Source organism: Podarcis gaigeae (genome assembly GCF_964106915.1).
Source record: "Podarcis gaigeae genome assembly, chromosome: 3".
In the NCBI taxonomy this organism is placed as follows: Eukaryota; Metazoa; Chordata; class Lepidosauria; order Squamata; family Lacertidae; genus Podarcis; species Podarcis gaigeae.
This window is the reverse complement of record NC_139680.1, coordinates 119571423-119589646: the sequence shown is the minus strand read 5'-3', so window position 1 is coordinate 119589646 and position 18224 is coordinate 119571423. Positions and strand designations below refer to the sequence as shown.

The window sequence follows — 18224 nt, the reverse complement described above, 5'->3', positions numbered from 1 at the left end:
AAGACCAGTGTAAACTCTCTTCTGTGTGAATAAGGACTTTCTTTTGCCTGTCCTGAACCTCCCACCTTCACCATCTCTGGACATCCATGAGTTCTAGTCCTACGAGCGAGGGAGAAAATATTTCCCCCTTTCGGTTTTCTCCATGCCATGCCTCCTCTTGTAAACTTCTCCGGCAGGCCTCGCATTACGTGTTGCAAGGAGAGAAGCTTGTACATTCAGCCCGCAATGCTGAGAGTCTGGGACCGGCTGAGCGAGAGCGATTTCTTTATATACGTTTCCGAATTGTGCTCGGAAACGTACTGGGAGCCAATGTAGGTCTTTCAAGACCGGTGTTGGTCTCGGCGGCTGCTCCCAGTCCCCACTCTAGCTGCCGCATTCTGGATTAATTGCAATTTCCGGGTCGCCTTCAAAGGTAGCCCCACATAGAGCGCATTGCAGTAGTCCAAGCGGGAGATAACCAGAGCATGCACCACTCTGGCGAGACAGTCCGCGGGCAGGGAGGGTCTCAGCATCCATGGCAGATGGCCCTCTAACCTCTGCTGAAAACCCTCTGAATGAAGGAGAGTCCAGCACCTTCCAAGGGAATCCATTGCACTGCTGAACATCTTTTACCGTCAGAAAGTTCTTCTTCCTGGTGTTTGGTCAGACTCTCCTTCAGCATGCTCCATCCGACCATAGCTGCCCCACTCTGGAGGCTCCTGCATGCTCTGACATGCGCTACAGGAAGTCTCCCGTCTTTATGCTGGTGTGCTGCGCTCCCCGCTGCACAAAGAGGACCAACATTTCCCTCAAACTTTCTTTCCTTATCTTTGCTAACCCGCTTGCCTCCTCCATCAAGCAAAATCTCTCTGGCAGGAGCCAGCTTTAGATTTAATTAACTTTCCAGGGCAGGGCTTTGAACATGTAAGTACTCCATAAGCTCTAACTATGAAAATCGGCATGAGCGACCTGCTTGCAGGGAGGTGTTTGCTTAATTTGCTTGCTGATTAAACGTCCCGTGCGCCATCTGCTGCCTGGAAATAATTACGGAGGAAAGTTAAGACCCGTGACTTTGATCCCGGGAGGGGAGTAATCTAGAACAATGCACTCCTGGTAAACTCCTCCTTTATTTTAATCTGTCCATCCTGTGAGATGCACGATGCTAAAAAAACATTTGGATATGTGGGTTGTGCCCCCACCAAGCTGAGTTTGTCTAAAACATTTATATGCTGCCTTTCAACGTTGTAAAGGTCGTCCATTAAGCTAAACGACAGTCGAAAGAGTTTCTCCTTGCTTTGCTTCCTAAGATAGCACACATGAGATAAGAAAAATCTTTCTTTAGTCTTCTAATAATTAGCCCGCTAATTAATGTGGCTTGTTTGTTCAACTCCCTGAGCTGGGAGAGCAAATCCCTCTTCTTTTCTGAGCAGCTCTCAGCTGTTTGCAAATGCATTTGTGGCTTTTAATTAATATTGTGTGATGCATCTCTGGGGGTTCGAAGCCTCGGCTGCAAGAGCAAGAACTATCGCAACCAGAACGCCACTCGCATTCTTGTTTATTTTACTGATTTAGTTATTTATTTATATTTGTGTGTAACTCCTTCATCTGCAGATCTCAGAGTGGTCCACAACATAAAAAAAATTATATAAAAGTACAAAACACATGCTAAAAACATTCTTCTCTTCAGATAGTTTCTTGGACCAGCTTAATAGCCATCATCATAATTTTATTCATGCCCTGCCCATCCGACTGTGTTGCCCCAGTCACTCTGGGCAGCTTCCAACATAATAAAAACACAGCATCAAACATCAAAACCTTTGTTCTTCCTTCCTGCAATCCCAGTTTGGAGTGTTGCCCAGATGCAGAGACCTCTGTTTATAACAGTAGGGCCCTACCTGGGGCGAGTGGAGTTTGCATGCGTTTATTACTATTATTTAAATGAAGCATAAAATAACCTCAAATTAGAGGTTCAGCCTATGTCCTGCAGGCACCAACTAGAAACGGCAGGAGGGGAGAATGTTGTGCTCAGGTCCTACTCACAGATTTCCCATTGAGGGTGTTATAAGATAATCCATGACCAGAGAGGGGATCCCGAAATAAATTTATGAACCCTGCTTGGTGTGCCTGTTGCCTTTAAACCATTGCCCTTCAAATGGAAACATTCCTTGCACGTGTTGGTAACTGGCTGGCTGGCTCGCCAATTGAAATTCTTATTTCAAGGAAACCTGGTTGACCACTGTGAGAACAGGATTCTGGAATGCATGGGCCACTGGCCTGATTCAGCAAGCTCTGTTTGCATTCTTACATAACCCTTTGGCTGAATCTGTGCAACAGAAGACGTAGCCTTTTGCTGTACAGGGGACGTTCGGGTTGCGAACGTGATCCGTGTGGGATGCATGTTCGCAACCCGCAGCGTTTTTCAACCTGCAGTGGTGTGTCTGCGCACGCGCAGATTATGATTTGGCGCTCATGCGCAAAGTACGATGTAGCGCTTCTGCGCATGTGCGGCCCCCGAAACCCAGAAGTAACCTGTTCTGGTCCTTCCGGGTTTCGGCGGGTCCATAACTCGAAAAAATGCAGCCTGAAGCTTCTGTAACCCGAGGAATGACTATCTTCCTACGCGTTGTAAGCCAGATTTCATGGGGCTCATCTCTTCCACTGATGCCTCTGAATATGTACCAACAACTACAATAATTTATTATTTGTACCCCGCCTATCTGACTAGGTTTCTCCAGCCACTCTGGGCGGCTTCCATCAAAATGTCACACATTAAAAACTTCCCTAAACAGGGCTGTCTTTTAAAAGTCAGATAGTTGTTTATTTCCTTGACACCTGGTGGGAGGGCATTCCACCGGGCAGGTGCCACTACCGAGAAGGCCCTCTGCCTGGTTCCCTGTAACCTCACTTCTCACAGGGAGGGAACCGCCAGAAGGCCCTCGGCGCTGGACCTCAGTGTCTGGGCAGAACGATGGGGGTGGAGACGCTCCTTCAGGTATACTGGGCCGAGGCCATTTAGGGCTCCAGTTTTTGGAAGCCACGGGATGGGAGCATGCTATCGTCCTGTTTACAGATTTCCCACAGGCATGTGGCTGGCCATTCTCAGGACAGGATGCTTAGACTAGATGGACCACTGCCTTGATCCAGCAGGGCTGTTGTTCTGTTCTTGTGATGGGGAAAGCAGAGCTTTGAGTGCGCAGCAGCTTCTGCGTTGGGGAGAGAATCAGCGTTAGCTGCCCCGGCTGGTCCCTTATTCTCTGAACTTGGCTTTGTGCAATTTGTTAATTTTCCATCCATATGAATATTCTTTAGATCCATGACTCTGGAGGTGGCGGGGGGGGGGCGTGTGGCAGAAATACAGTCCTGTGTGTGTGTGTTGGGTGTGTGTGTGTGAGAGAGAGAGTGGTGTTTTTTGCCTGCCAGAGTCTGAAATGGAGAAATGGTCACATAATTGATGCAGAGACTAAGCCACTGTGCAGAGGATCCCGGACTGATAAGAGAGCTTAGATTTCAGCCTTTTCTGTGACACTACAGAAGCCCATGAGAAATCCAATTAACACTGCCTTTCAGCTGCTGCGGCGATGGCAGCGTAAGAAGCCTCATGAAAGGTTTTTGAAACTAAAATGCCAGAAGGAGATTGTCTCTTACATTCCTTTTTTAAAAAATGGTATTTGAGTTTCCACTGTTCTTCCCAGGGTCAGCCCCACCGTTGCGGACCATCAGTCTGCTAGCTGAAGTTTTGTAGATCTGGGGGGCTGCTGTTCCCCAACCACCCTTATTTTAAAAACAATAATTGCAAATTTGGGTCCCTATGTGCGTAGCCAATAGCCTGTCCAGTATTGGGAGCTACATCTACAAGGCTCAGTGCCCTCCTGTCTTTTGACACAAGGGGGAGAACTGTGACTCAACAGTAGAGCATCTTCCTTGCATGAGGAACGTCCCTGGTTCAGTCCCTGTGACACCTCCAAGTAGCGCTAAGGCCTGAATCCCTGCAACCTGGTGCCCATCAGTGTGGATCAGTGGCTCCCAGAAAATCAGTGGTACCATCCCTGGAGGGGGGGCAGTATTTGGAAAATTGGGGTTCGAGTTCTTCAAATTTTCAGGACTGGTTGTAAAAATTGGCAGGTTTGAGCGCTTGCAATGGGCTGCATGCAGGCAACATATCAGATCACATATCCCTTAGGCATGTGGGAATAGCCCTGCAGAACGAAACCACCCAAAGTGTCCGTGCTTTGCATTTCTCTCTCTTTTTTATATGCATTTTTGTTAATTTTTTAACATATCATTTCCAACAGTCATTTAATATACATTCTTATCTTATACAATATTTTATACTTCCGTCAACTACTTCTGAAGATTTTCCATTCCTTATCACTTAATCTGCATTTCTTAATTTCTCTATTAATTTCTCTATTGCTTTTAATTGTCCTTAACTCCTAATTTTCTTCATAGTCTTCCTTGCAATATTTCACACATTCCTCCTTACAGAACTTCTTGCGGTCCTACTAGCGTAATCTGTTTATTACAATTGCTTTTCAAATAGTTCAAATATTTACTCCAGTCCTCCAAGAATCTCTGGTCCCGCAGGTTTCGAATCCTTCCTGGATTCTAAATCTGCATAATCCATTAATTTCATTTGCCACTTTTATTTCGTCAGTAATTCTTCCTGTTTCCATTTATGTGCCGATAATATTCTTGCTGCCGTTGTTGCATCTAAAAACAATTTACAATCCTGTCTGTTAATATCCTCCCCTGCAATGCCAAGTACCGTATTTTTCACTCTATAGGACGCATTTCCCCCCTCCAAAAATGAAGGGGAAATGTGTGTGCGTCCTATGGAGCGAATCCAGGCTTCAGGAAGCTATCCGCAAGCCTTCGGAGCACGGTGGGAGTGCCCGCCGGGCTCCCAAGGCTTGCGGATAGCAGCCTGCAGCCCGAAGCCCAGGGAGCGCAGCACTGCACACCCCGGGCTTCGGGCAGCTATCCGCAAGCCTTCGGAGCCTGGCGGGAGTTTTTTTTCTTTATTCCCCCCCAAAAAAAACAACTAGGTGCGCCCTATGGTCCGGTGCGCCCTATGGAGCGAAAAATACGGTACTTTAAGGCATTGCTCCTGTGATTATTACTACGGTTGCCCTTGTTCCTGGCCTGTTGTTGCGCAAACCCTCCATCTTCCAGGCCAGACCTCCGTGCTGCTGCTGCTGCTTCCCCCAGCAATCCTAGATTTTCCTTCCTTTTTCTGCTGCTGCAGCAGAAGCCGCTGCCATCTCATTAACCAGCTGCCTGTGCGGTTCGTGCAGGAGGCTGAGCAAAGGAGCCTGCTCAGTTAAACGGAATTTGCCACGCCAGGCTGGGACAGCGACTGCTGATGAGGCAGAAGCAAGAAGCCTTGGCTCCCAGGGAGAGGCTGAGAACCCAAAGCGGGCTGAGAGAAGCTGCTGGAATGACAGGACAGGGAACCCTTTGCTCCTTCCGTTGTTCTTTGCTGGGGGATGCACTGGGCGCCTATCCTACAGCTGACGTGCATGTGTGAAGGGTTGTGTGTGTCCTTGTGCAGGGTGTCAGGCACCAGCTGTTTGTCAGCTCCTAAGCGTTTGTCTCTCTTCCGAACTATCAGTTGCTAATCCAGCGCAGGTTGGATTAATGTGGTTCCTTAACTTATAAGGAACACATGCTCACACGCCCTGTTGCTTCAGACAAAGGTAAGGGATGCGGGTGGTGCTGTGGTCTAAACCACAGAGCCTCTTTGGCTTGCCAATCGGAAGGTCGGGGGTTCGAATCCCCACGACGGGGTGAGCTCCCGTTGCTCTGTCCCAGCTACTGCCAACCTAGCAGTTCAAAAGCACACCAGCACAAGTAGATAAATAGGTAGCGCTCCAGTGGGAAGGTAAACGGTGTTTCTGTGCGATCTGGTTTCCGTCACTCTTTTAAAGCCATCTAGGATGATAGTGCAAGTAGATAAAAAGGTACCGCTCAAGCGGGAAGGTAAACGGCGTTTCCGTGTGCTGCTCTGGTTCATCAGAAGCGGCTTACTCATGCTGGCCACATGACCTGGAAGCTGTACACCAGCTCCCTCGGCCAATAAAGCGAGATGAGCGCCGCAACCCCAGAGTCGGCCACGAATGGACCAAATGGTCAGGGGTCCCTTTACCTTTACCTTTAGGATGGTATCTGGGACATGGGTGGCGCTGTGGGTTAAACCACAGAGCCTAGGGCTTGCTGATCAGAAGGTCGGCAGTTCGAATCCCCACGACGGGGTGAGCTCCCGTTGCTCGGTCCCTGCTCCTGCCAACCTAGCAGTTTGAAAGCACATCAGAGTGCAAACAGATAAATAGGTACCGCTCCCGCAGGAAGGTAAACAGTGTTTCCGTGCGCTGCTCTGGTTTGCCAGAAGCGGTTTAGTCCTGCTGGCCACATGACCCGGAAAGCTCTCTGCGGACAAACAGTGGCTCCCTCGGCCTGAAGCAAGATGAACACCACAACCCCATAGTCACCTTTGACTGCACTTAACCGTCCAGGGGTCCTTTTTTTTTTTTTTTTTTTTTGCTTCAAAAAAAAGGCATGCATCAAAGGCATGCATTTATAAAGGCAAAGCCGATCGCGTGTCTGGTTTATCTCACTGCGTCATTCAAATGTCTGCTTGCTAAAACGTTGCTTGCTGCTGCAATGGGAAGAGAACCAGGACTTGAACGATCAAGGGAGGCGCTGTGATTTGGTGGCAGCCCATATGCTTTTTGTGCAGAAGGTTCGGCCTTCAGCATTTCTTGTTTTTTGAAAAGTAACAAGTAGATGATTGCCGGTGGGGAGGGAACTTCCCTCTGTTCTAGCCTTTGGAGAATGGCTACCAGTCAGAGTAGAACAGCTTGCCTCGCCCGCCCCCCCCCCACCCCCACCCCCATGTCTTGGACTACAACTCCCATCATCCCTGACCTTTGTCCTTGCTTGCCAGGGCTGATGGGATTTGCAATCCCAAGCTTTTGGAGAACTTCAGGCTAGGGAAGGTGGAAATAGACAATGCTAGGGTAGGTGGCCAAATAGTCTGGCCCAGGATAAAGGAACCGCCTTTGATTCTATGCTGGATTAGCTACCTTGGCAACTACCTAAGTACAGAGAAGGAACTGCCAGCATCAGAACAAGGATTAATAATAATAATAATAAAATTTTATTTATACCCCACCCTTCCCGGTTCAGAAAAACAGGCTCAGGGCGGCTAACAACAGATTTAAAACACTTAATTGATGCAACAGTATAAAACATGAATAATAAGGAAGAGCCCTGGGCCAACATCTTCAAAAAGTTATTCACTGCAATCCCAAGGTTTCTTTCCTTGTGAGTTGCTACCAGTTATGACTCCATTAACGTACATGTGAAGTTAAGATTTATTTATTTTTTTGCTCCACTTTGCAACACTTGACACTTGCTTACACAGAACCACACTTGCCATTTTATTGCTCGGTTTAGAGGCAGCCTTTCGCAATCCCTTTCTACCGCCCCAAACGATTTTGTAGCACCAGCATATTTGGACACCACCCTGACTCCGGGTCATTTAAGAAAAAGTTGAAAAGCACAGTCACCCCACTCCCGAGGGCTTGAAAAACGTAGATTAGCAAGGCAGGCATTGGCAGGCTCTGTTTGGGATCAGATGTGGGGTGAGGGAGAAAGGGCTGTTTCCATGAAAGACGCAGCCCTTTGCGGACGGTGGGGGCCTCCCTGGGCAGCCGCTGAGGCTGAGCCAACCTACTCCAAAGGAGCTTGCCTCTTGCCAGGGCTAATTTAGGACTTAAAGAGCAAGCAAGGTGAGTCTCCTTTCCACGGGCTTTCGGAATAAGCGAGGAAAAGGGTTGGTGGATGCAAGCTGTGTCTCGAATGAAGCCGTATCTTGAGCAAACAGATGGCTCTTAAAAGCCAGAATGGCCCTTTCAAGTTAAGAGAGGGCTTGGATGCTTGGAATTTGGAGTTTAGCTTTTTTTTTTCCTCGCCCCACTCCCTTTTCAAGATAATTTGGCAAGGCATCCCCTCTGAGTTGGCCTGGCTCTGGGCCAGCGTAAAAAGACAAACTGGTCTGGAGCCTCAACCCAGGGCAGAGTTTGTTTTTCTGGAAGCCATATTTTACGGGACTGAGCACTCCTTAGGTGTATCTCCCCTTCTCTCTTTCGTAGTGGGCTGGTCTAAGCAAAAGGGCTCATCACATGCTGGTAGACTCTTGGACTGTACCATACAAACTTTGGGGCAGGGGGTGGGGTCTACAGGACTGAATGGTGTCTTGTACTATAAACAAAAGACATTATCATGGCACATAGTTGTCCAAGAGAAACATTCCAGTCAAGGGACTGGGGGGAGATTCGATCCAGTTTGCATTCAAAGGTGAGCTTAAGTAATTCACACTTAATGAAATAACCCACGTGAACTACCATGGGACGTGTGGCTATAGGGTGGTATACAGTGGTACCTCGGGTTACATATGCTTCAGGTTACATACGCTTCAGGTTACAGACTCCGCTAACCCACAAATAGTGCTTCAGGTTAAGAACTTTGCTTCAGGATGAGAGTAGAAATCGTGCTCCAGCGGCGCAGTGGCAGCAGGAGGCCCCATTAGCTAAAGTGGTGCTTCAGGTTAAGAACAGTTTCAGGTTAAGAACGGACCTCCAGAACGAATTAAGTATTTAACCCGAGGTACCACTGTATACAAATTTAAACAACAACTGAAACAAAGCCATCTTGCAAAATTTGCGCTTTTCCGAATTTTGCGATTCAGTTCTCCAGCCCAAGTAATGTGTACCGAAAATGCGTATAATGTGCATTCACATGCATATTAGTGGAAGTTATGTGGAAAAATGCAATACAATGGGGGGAACGCCCTGCAAAAATCTGTACAACAGGCAAAACTGCATATCAAGATGTGCATATTGGCATGAATTTTCACGAGCACTTAAAAACAAAACACATTCACAAACTGATGCGGAAATGCAGAGAACTGCTCTTAAGACAGGAAAAATGAGAAACTGAAACTGATAAACCCACCCACCCCGTTCTATGCTCAGAGCTTAAATTTCAGTGTTTAAGGGAGGTTTTCCATGCAGATTCAGGCCCGCCTGAAGTGGTGCAATCCAGAAACAGCTTTACCAGGTGACGATGAACTGTTTTTAATCTGTGCCCAAGACTCGTGAGCCTTTCCTTTCGCAAAAGATAATTGTGCTGCCGCAGTACAGGCAATTCTGATATTAAGTACGTCCGAGTGACATGTGATTGCTTGCACAGAGCCGAGGCTGGAAGTAGCCCCAAAACATCACATAAAGGGGCAGAGCAGAGTGGGCTTATGTATGTAGGGAACCCCCAAAGAAAACGAGAATTGTCCATATATAAAGCAGCTCTCTTTTAAATCGGAACCAGTGAAGGCGGTGAAGGTCCTGTGTGAGTGTCTGGAGGCGGTTGGAGGATGGATGGCGGCTAACGGATTGAGGTTGAAACCAGAGAAAACAGAAGTACTGTTTTTGGGGGACAGGAGGCGGGTGGGTGTGGAGGACTCCCTGGTCCTGAATGGGGCAACTGTGCCCCTGAAGGACCAGGTGTGCAGCCTGGGGGTCATTTTGGACTCACAGCTGTCCATGGAGGCGCAGGTCAATTCTGTGTCCAGGGCAGCTGTTTACGCAGGATGAGACCCTCCCTGCCTGCGGACTGTCTCGCCAGAGTGGTACATGCTCTGGTTATCTCCCGCTTGGACTACAGCAATGTGCTCTACGTGGGGCTACCTTTGAAGGTGACCCGGAAACTGCAATTAATCCAGAATGCATTAATCCAGAATGCAGCAACTAGATTGGTGAATGGAGGCGGCCGCCGAGACCATACAACACCGGTCCTGAAAGATCTTCATTGAGCACAATTCAAAGTGTTGGTGCCGAGCTTGAAAGCCCTAAATGGCCTCAGCCCAGTATACCTGAAGGAGCGTCTTCACCCCCATCGTTCTGCCCGGACACTGAGGGCCAGCGCCGAGGGCCTTCAGGCGGTTCCCTCGCTGCAAGAAGTGAGGTTCCAGGGAACCAGGCAGAGGGCCTTCTCGGTGGTGGTGCCCGCCCTGTGGAACGCCCTCCCATCAGATGTCAAGGCAATAAGCAACTATTTTACTTTTAAAAGACAACTGAAGGCGGCCCTGTTTAGGGAAGTTTTTAATGTATGATGCTGTATTGTTTTTAATATTTTGTTGGAAGCTGCCCAGAGTGGCTGGGGAAACCCAGCCAGATGGGTGGGGTATAAATAAAAAATTATTATTATTATAGTTTTATACCTTCCGTTAAGTTGCATATTGCTGCTTGAAGAGCAGCAGCGCAGGAAGCATGCCTTGCACTTTTGGGACGGAGAGCTTCTGAACCCTGCGTCAGCTCACTGCTTTTTCCATTCTCCTTCAGGGCATCGCCCAAGCTACCTTCATCGGCCACGACTGGGGCGGTGTCACGGTGTGGCACATGGCTCTTTTTTACCCAGAACGAGTCAGGTGAGTTGAATTAGCGTTTGTGCAGCATTTTTAGTTCTAAGGGAAATCAACATATTTAGCGGTTCCTCTCAACCTCCACCATGCACACAACTTAAGAGAAAAAAATAAGTCAGCATTGGGAAGGTAAGGGCCGCAGCTCAGCAGGCAAGCCTTGCAAGCAGAAGGTCACGGGTTCAGTCCCCAATGGCACTTCCATGTAGGGCTGGAAGACTAGACTCCTGCCTAAAATCATGGAGAACTGCTGTTGGTCAGTGTGGACAGTACCAAGCTTGATGGACCAATGGGGTGAGGAAGCTTCCTGTGTCTGATGGCCTGGGACTCGGACTCGGAACCGGAGGAGTCTCGGTCCACACCGAATCCTCTGCCTCAGGTGGCATCTGAACCAAGTCTGGGGCCTGATTCTGAAGAGCCCTAGTCTGCACAGGTTCCCCTGCAACAAACACCACCTGGGCCGAGTTAGGGGCCTGAGCCTGCCCTGGCTCCAGATGTGGGGATGACCTCGTTGCCTCCAGCTGGGCCATCACTTACAGCTGCTCCACTACCGGTTGGGTCAGGGGAGGCTGAGGCGGCCTCTGGGTCTAGTAACCCACCGACGTCTCCCGAGCTGCAGAGACTGAGGTCTGAGAGAAGGAGAGACCTGAGTACTCGCAGGAGGAGTGCTCGCCTTTGGGCGAAACAGGGAGGTGAGTCGCCGGGGGATCAGGACCGGCCGTTATCCTGACAGAGATAAAAGGCTGCCGGACCCTGCCCCAGGTTGCAGGAGCAACATTGCTGCTTGCTGGAACCTGCCTGTTACCATATGTCTGACCTAGCCTGGTTTCCTGCCTTGGCCCTGTTGGACTGACTGCTCGTGGAATCCTTGGATTCGGGACCGGACCCGGACCGCGTTGCTTGGGTTAACCCCTGGGCCCAGCACACCTAACAAAATAGCATTAGTATCTTGAACTTACCTGGGCAGTGGTGTTAGCAAATGATTCCCAGGGTGCTATGTCCAAACCTCTGTGCTTTGCTCAGAATAAACATGTAAAGTAGGGGAACCTGACCTTATTTATTTATTTATTTATTTATTCATTCATACATACATACATACATACATACCCACCCTGCCCATCTGGCTGGGTTTCCCCCTGCCTCCCTGGGCGGCTCCCAACAGAATTAAAAGCACAATAAAACATCAAACATAAAAAACTTCCCGATACAGGGCTGCCTTCAGAACTCTTCTAAAAAAGTCAGTTAGTTGTTTATTTCCTTGACATCTGGTGGGAGGGCGTTCCACAGGGCGGGCGCCATCACCGAGAAGGCCCTCTGCCTGGGTCCCTGTAACCTCACTTCTTGCAGTGAGGGAACTGCCAGAAGGCCCTTGGCGCTGGACCTCAGTGTCAGGGCTGAATGATGGGGGTGGAGTCGCTCCTTCAGGTATCCAGGGCCGAGGCCATTTAGGGCTTTCAAGGTCAGCACCAACACTTTGAATTGTGCTCGGAAACATACTGGGAGCCACTGTAGGTCTTTCAAGACTGGTGTTATGTGGTCTCAGCAGTTGCTCCCAGTCACCAGTCTAGCTGCCGCGTTCTGGGTTAGTTGTAGTTTCTGAGTCACCTTCAAAGGTAGCCCCACGTAGAGTGCATTGCAGTAGTCCAGGCGGGAGATAACCAGAGCATGCACCACTTGTTATGCTTGTGACCAGTCCTTGATGCATCAAGCCAAAGCTTTGTGTTCAAAATCAAGAGCAGGGTTTCTTGGCCAGAGCAGTGATCTGTCTCGGGAGGGGTCGTAACTAAATTTATTTAAAATGTTTAAGATGCCGGAAGACTGTTGCTTTTTGCAGCCACAGACTAACACTGCCTTCTGGCTTCTTTCTGAAATGTTTCAGGGCAGTGGCTGGGTTAAATACGCCCTACAAGCCTTCAGATCCCACAGTGGATGTGATGAAAAGGATTGAATCCATACCTGTCTTTGATTATCAGCTCTACTTCCAGGAGCCAGTAAGTATCATAAGATCAAGATTGTAGAGTTGAAAAGGGTCATCTAGTCCAACCCCCTGCAAGGAAGTGTAAGGGTATGGAAGTTGGTGACGTGTACCGTGTTGGTGTCCAGTTGAAGCTGTGCCAGAATCTAGACTTGGGGTAGGTATTCTGTTTTTAATCCAAGGTGTCTGCTGTTCATCTTTGGAACTGGACCCTGAACTGGACCATATGGAGGATCCTGGTCTGTAGTGGACCACACAAGGGCAGAAGGCCAGTCCAATCTAGAGGCTTCGCTTCACCGACAAATTACAGGAGCTGAGGTTGCATTCCTATCCATGCCTACCTGAAGAGGGCTCTGAGACCTGAGCATGCAGAGCCTCCATTCACACATCGTGCTACACACTAAACCATGGTTTGGTGTTCATTTTCTGCTGTTCGCCAAACCATGGTTTGGTGCTCATTTTCTGCTGTTCGCCAAACCATGGTTTGGTGTTCATTTTCTGCTGTTCGCTAAACCATGGTTTAGTGTGGCACTGCAATTGTGTTGGCTCTCAAGGAGGAGGAGGAGTTTGCAGCCGTTCTGCTCCTCTCCAGGCCTGTAAGGTCAGTTCAGGGCAGCCACTAACCCAGGTTTGGCTTAGTGTGCCATCCAAACCCGTGATTGCAGTTGAGGTTTTTGGATAGCTCAGTTAGTTAGAACGTGGTTCTGATAACGCCAAGGTTCGATTCCCCTGTGGGACAACTGCATATTCCAGCTGTACAATTCTGTGGTTCTATTACATCCTGAGCCCAACCTGCGCTGACCTAAAAATTCTACAGAAAAGCAAAGTGGGTAGACTCCTCTCTGGCACCCCTTTTAGGCTGCAAGACTCCCAAGAGCCAGAGTGTCGGTTGATTCCTCTTTCCCACCCTGGAAGATATGCAGCACAGACAGTTTGGGCTTCAGCTGCTGTCAGTTTCCTGCATTTAGTGTGCTCAGGGCACTGCAATGGTTCAAAGGAAGCAAAACTCTTGTGCAAGCCCAAAATGTAGCTCTTGGTTCTGTGTTGGCCATTTGTTTTGTCGCCTTTGATCTTGGGAGTTTTATCACACTTTTCTTGTGCCCTGCCATGAGTTGATTGGTTATGAATCATTTTTAGGGATGAGTTTTTTGTCTGCAGATTGTTTCAGGCCTGCAAGAGTACGATACGATACGATAATCTTTATTGTCATTTTCCCATACAGAACAACGAAATTGAAAAAAATCTACATCAGACATTCAAAAACCAACAAGCCTGCTATCCCAGCCTGGTTAGCCCCCTAAAACTCTGATACCCCATAATTAAATGCAATATACTCCCATACAGACTCCTTACACTGCATTTAAAACCAAAATGACATTTGGATAGAAACTGTTTCTCAGGCGGCTAGTCCTAGTCTTTATAACCCTGGACCTTCTTCCAGAAGGCAGAAGCTGAAAGAGATCATTTCCGGGGTGCGCACTATCCTGCGCTATCTCTGCAGCTTTCTTATTGCACCTGGAAGCGTAGATTTGACCCAAGGTGGGAAGAGTGCACCCAGTTATTCTCTCCGCAGTCTTTACAACCCTGGACAGCATTGTTTTTTCCCTGACCGCGCAGCTCCCAAACCACACACAGAGACCATAAGTTAATACACTCTCCACAGTACAATGGTAAAATGCCATCAACAGGTCCTTTGAGAGATTATTTTCCCGGAGGATTCTCAGAAAATATAACGTTTGCTGAATGCCCTCCGTTCAGTCTTTTCTGCATGATGTGATGTTGCATCCCCAGAGGCATGCTGGGACGCAGAAGCAAAGGGAGGGACCTCAGATAGCAGCTCCTGTCTAATATTCAAGGGGAGGGAGTTCCAAAGTTTTAATGCCACTAGCACAAAGAGCCCAAATCCTGCATTGAATTTGATTTGAATTAATTTTATAATGAAATGATTTTAGAATCTTGTACTATTTTATTGTTGTTAGCCGCCCTGAGCCCGGCTTTGGCTGGGGAGGGCAGGATATAAATAAATTTTATTATTATTATTATTATTATTATTATTATTATTATTATTATTATTTGGAATGGACCTCCTGATAGGATGGTTTCTGCAGCAGGCCCCCCCACTGGGTATCTAAGGGAGTGAGATGATCTCTCAGAAACCAAGATAGTCTTCCTAGCACGACCCAGAACTCCAAATCCATTTTTAAGGCTGAGAAGAGGAATAAAGGGAAAATTCATAGTCCTTGTATTAGCAAGGCTGGAAGTGAATTTGAGAGAGAGAAGGCGCTCTGTAGAGCAGCCTTTGCAAAGCTGGTGCCCTCCCCCCCAAAAAAAAATTGATTTGGACTACAACTCCCATCAGCCTTTCCAACATGTTGCTCTCCCTACTGAACTACTTCCCTCCCACCCTCAGTTGGCCCTCTGACCACTAGGCATCCTGTTTTGCAACCTTCAAGTTTTCCTAAGGCTTTTTTTTCTTTATGTGAGGTTTTGGTTTTGTGTTGGCTCTGGAGCGAGAGATTTGTTTTGGCCTCAGAACCCGCTGCGATAAACTATTCCCTTGCCAGAAAAGATCTATTTCTCACATCTGTGGCAAGCTGCAGTTTTGCCTTCGCCAGCATGAAGCAGCCGGCCCTGGTTCTGGTTGGAAGGGCTGAGCCCGTGCTGGCAGCTTCTGGGGAAAAGCTTCACTGCGTGGGGAGAAGAGGTCCTAAGCTTTTTTTCACATTGGACTGAGTTCAGCCTCTGCCTTCTCTTCTCTCCTCTCCTCTCTCTGTGTGTGTTTGGAGGAAGGGTGAGGGAGGCAACCCAGCTGGAAGTGATTTCTGGGCGCCCAAAGTACATTTCCTTGTCGTCACCCTGCTTCGCTCGCAGTTTTGATTAAAGGGATGAATTATTGAAATCGCCCAATTGCCGCTCAAGGTTATTGCTTTCCAGGGTTGTTTTAGCTGGCGTTTATTATGCAAATGCTCTTCTTCTCCCCCAAATTGTCCTCTTCCCTAACGCTTTGCACTGATTTTGTGTGTGTGTGTGTGTGTTCACGCATGTGTGCTCAGTTTTGCACCCTTAGGAAAGTTTGCGTCCGTGGGAAGCATTTTTCTTTTTCATTCATTACATACAGTGGTGCCCCGCAAGACGAATGCCTCGCAAGACGAAAAACCCGCTAGACGAAAGGGTTTTCCGTTTTTCGATGCACTTCGCAAGACGAATTTCCCTATGGAAATTCGCTCCCCCCCCTTTTCTATGCCGCTAAGCCGCTAATAGCCTTTTAGCCGCTAAGCCGCTAAGCCTTTAATAGCCACTAAGCCGCTAAACTGCTAATAGCGCTAATCCGCTAAGCCGCTAATAGGGTTGCTTCGCAAGACGAAAAAACCGCTAGACGAAGAGACTCGCGGAACGGATTATTTTCATCTTGCGAGGCACCACTGTACATCTCAAATTCTTAACATTTACTATGTATTCCTTCCTCCCTCCCCTCCTAGGCTTTCCCCAACTTCTGCTTCTGGTTTGTTTCTCCTTTCACCCACTTTGCTACCTCCAAACAGAAAAAGTAAGGTCCGTATAGTTAAAGCTATGGTTTTCCCCATAGTGATGTATGGAAGTGAGAGCTGGACCATAAAGAAGGCTGATCGCCGAAGAATTGATGCTTTTGAATTATGGTGCTGGAGGAGACTCTTGAGAGTCCCATGGACTGCAAGAAGATCAAACCACTCCATTCTGAAGGAAATCAGCCCTGAGTGCTCACTGGAAGGACAGATCCTGAAGCTGAGGCTCCAAGACTTTGGCCACCTCATGAGAAGAGAAGACTCCCTGGAAAAGACCCTGATGTTGGGAAAGATGGAGGGCACAAGGAGAAGGGGGCGACAGAGGACGAGATGGTGGGACAGTGTTCTGGAAGCTACTAACATGAGTTTGACCAAACTGTGGGAGGCAGGGGAAGACAGGAGTGCCTGGTCCATGGGGTCATGAAGAGTTGGACACGACTAAATGACTAAACAACAACAACAAATCCAAAATAGAGAAGCCATTCCTTTTCCTATAGCAACAGCTTTGGTATCAGTGCAGAGCAAGCAGGTTTCTGTGTCTCAGCTTCCAGTCTGCTTCCAGATCAGCTCACACCCCAAAACTCAGGCTATTGTTCTCTCACCTCAAAGCTAAGTAAGCGGGAAGTTGGAAAGCCCCCCCCCCAAATTTGCCTGGAGGGCCCCATCTCTTAGTGATAGCTCTTTCCACCTAGTTCATTCTTTCGGGATGCTGATGAGGAGACTCAAGCAGCCAGATAAGGTTGTTCTCTTACAAAGAAGCTTGTCTGGGAAACAACCTCCTCTCTTAGATGCCACTACACCCAGTGTGTAGGACCCCAAGAATGGGAAGGGACTCAGGGCATCATCCAGACTGACCCCCCCCCTCAAATCCACAACATCAATAATAATAAATATTGCCGCTTGCTTTGGATAGGGGCACTGGAGAAAAATCCTGCCTGGTTCACCATCTTCTTTCCCTTAGTGTCCAGCTAGATATGTACATACAGTGGTACCTCGGGTTACAGATGCTTCAGATTACTGACGCTTCAGGTTACAGACTCCGCTAACCCAGAAATAGTACCTCGGGTTAAGAACTTTGCTTCAGGATGAGAACAAAAATCGTGCTCCGGTGGCGTGGCGGCAGCAGGAGGTCCCATTAGCTAAAGTGGTACCTCAGGTTAAGAACAGTTTCAGGTTAAGAACAGACCTCCAGAACGAATTAAGTCTTTAACCCGAGGTACCACTGTACATATATAATCGGCCTGTCGCTCCATACCCAAGAAACCAAAGTGCTGCACCAACAAGCACTAAAAAACTCCTCCAAAGTGCCACAAATCCAACTTAATGGTGTAACATTGGAGAATGTCAATCATTTTTCATACCTAGGCAGTTATCTTTCCACAAGGGCCAACATTGATGCCGAAATCCAGCATCGCCTGAGCTCTCTGAGTGCAGCTTTCTCCCGATTGAAGCACAGAGCATTTGAGAACCAGGACATTGACAGGGAACCCAAAATGCTTGTTTACAAAGCTATTGTACTACCAACTTTACTGTACGCTTGTGAAACATGGACCACTTATAAATGCCATCTCCAACTCCTCAAAAGATTCCATCAGCGGTGTCCTCAAAATTTTTTACACATCACTTGGGAAAGCAGGCAAACTAATGGCAGTGTACTAGAAGAAGCAAAGATCACCAGTGTCAAAGCAATGATTCTTCAACATCAATTTCATTGGACTGGTCATGTTGTTTGGATGCCTGATGATCGTCTTCCAAAGCAACGGCTCTATTCCTACCTTAAGAATGAAAAGTGACATACTACTAATAATAATAATTTTGTATTTATACCCCGCCCTCCCCAGCCAAGGCCGGGCTCAGAGCGGCTTACAAGCAATAATAAAAACAAGATGAATGATTCCATACTGGTGGACAGCAAAAGAGGTTTAAAGACTCTCTCAAGACAAATCCTTAAAAATGTTGTATAAATACCAACAACTGGGAAACACTGGCCTGTGAGCTCTCCAATTGGAGAATACCTTCTACCAAAGGTGTCATTAACTTTGAAGAAATACAAACTCACAACGAAAGGGAGAAACGTGCTAAGAGGAAGGCACATTTGACGAACCCTCACCATGATCAACTCTCACCCAGAAACCTGTATCCCCACTGTGGAAGGACGTGTGGATCCAGAATTGGCCTCCACAGTCACTTACGGACTCACTGTTAAAACTGTATTCATGGGAGGCAATCTTACTCGGCTATGAGTGATCGCCAA

The 18224-nt window shown here is 47.9% G+C and overlaps 1 protein-coding gene and 1 long non-coding RNA gene across 3 annotated transcripts in view; one reads left to right on the top strand and one right to left on the bottom strand.

Moving 5' to 3' along the window:
• Window positions 1-18224, bottom strand: part of LOC310842150 — a 237583-nt gene that overhangs the window by 185718 nt on the left and 33641 nt on the right. The window lies entirely within an intron of this gene.
• The window catches only part of EPHX2 (epoxide hydrolase 2), a 97221-nt gene that overhangs the window by 55928 nt on the left and 23069 nt on the right, over window positions 1-18224 (top strand). Inside the window, exons 11-12 of the mRNA XM_083733464.1 lie at window positions 10377-10462; window positions 12333-12444. Of these exons, the coding sequence (XP_083589590.1) occupies window positions 10377-10462; window positions 12333-12444 (198 nt within the window). The remainder of the gene's footprint in view (window positions 1-10376; window positions 10463-12332; window positions 12445-18224) is intronic.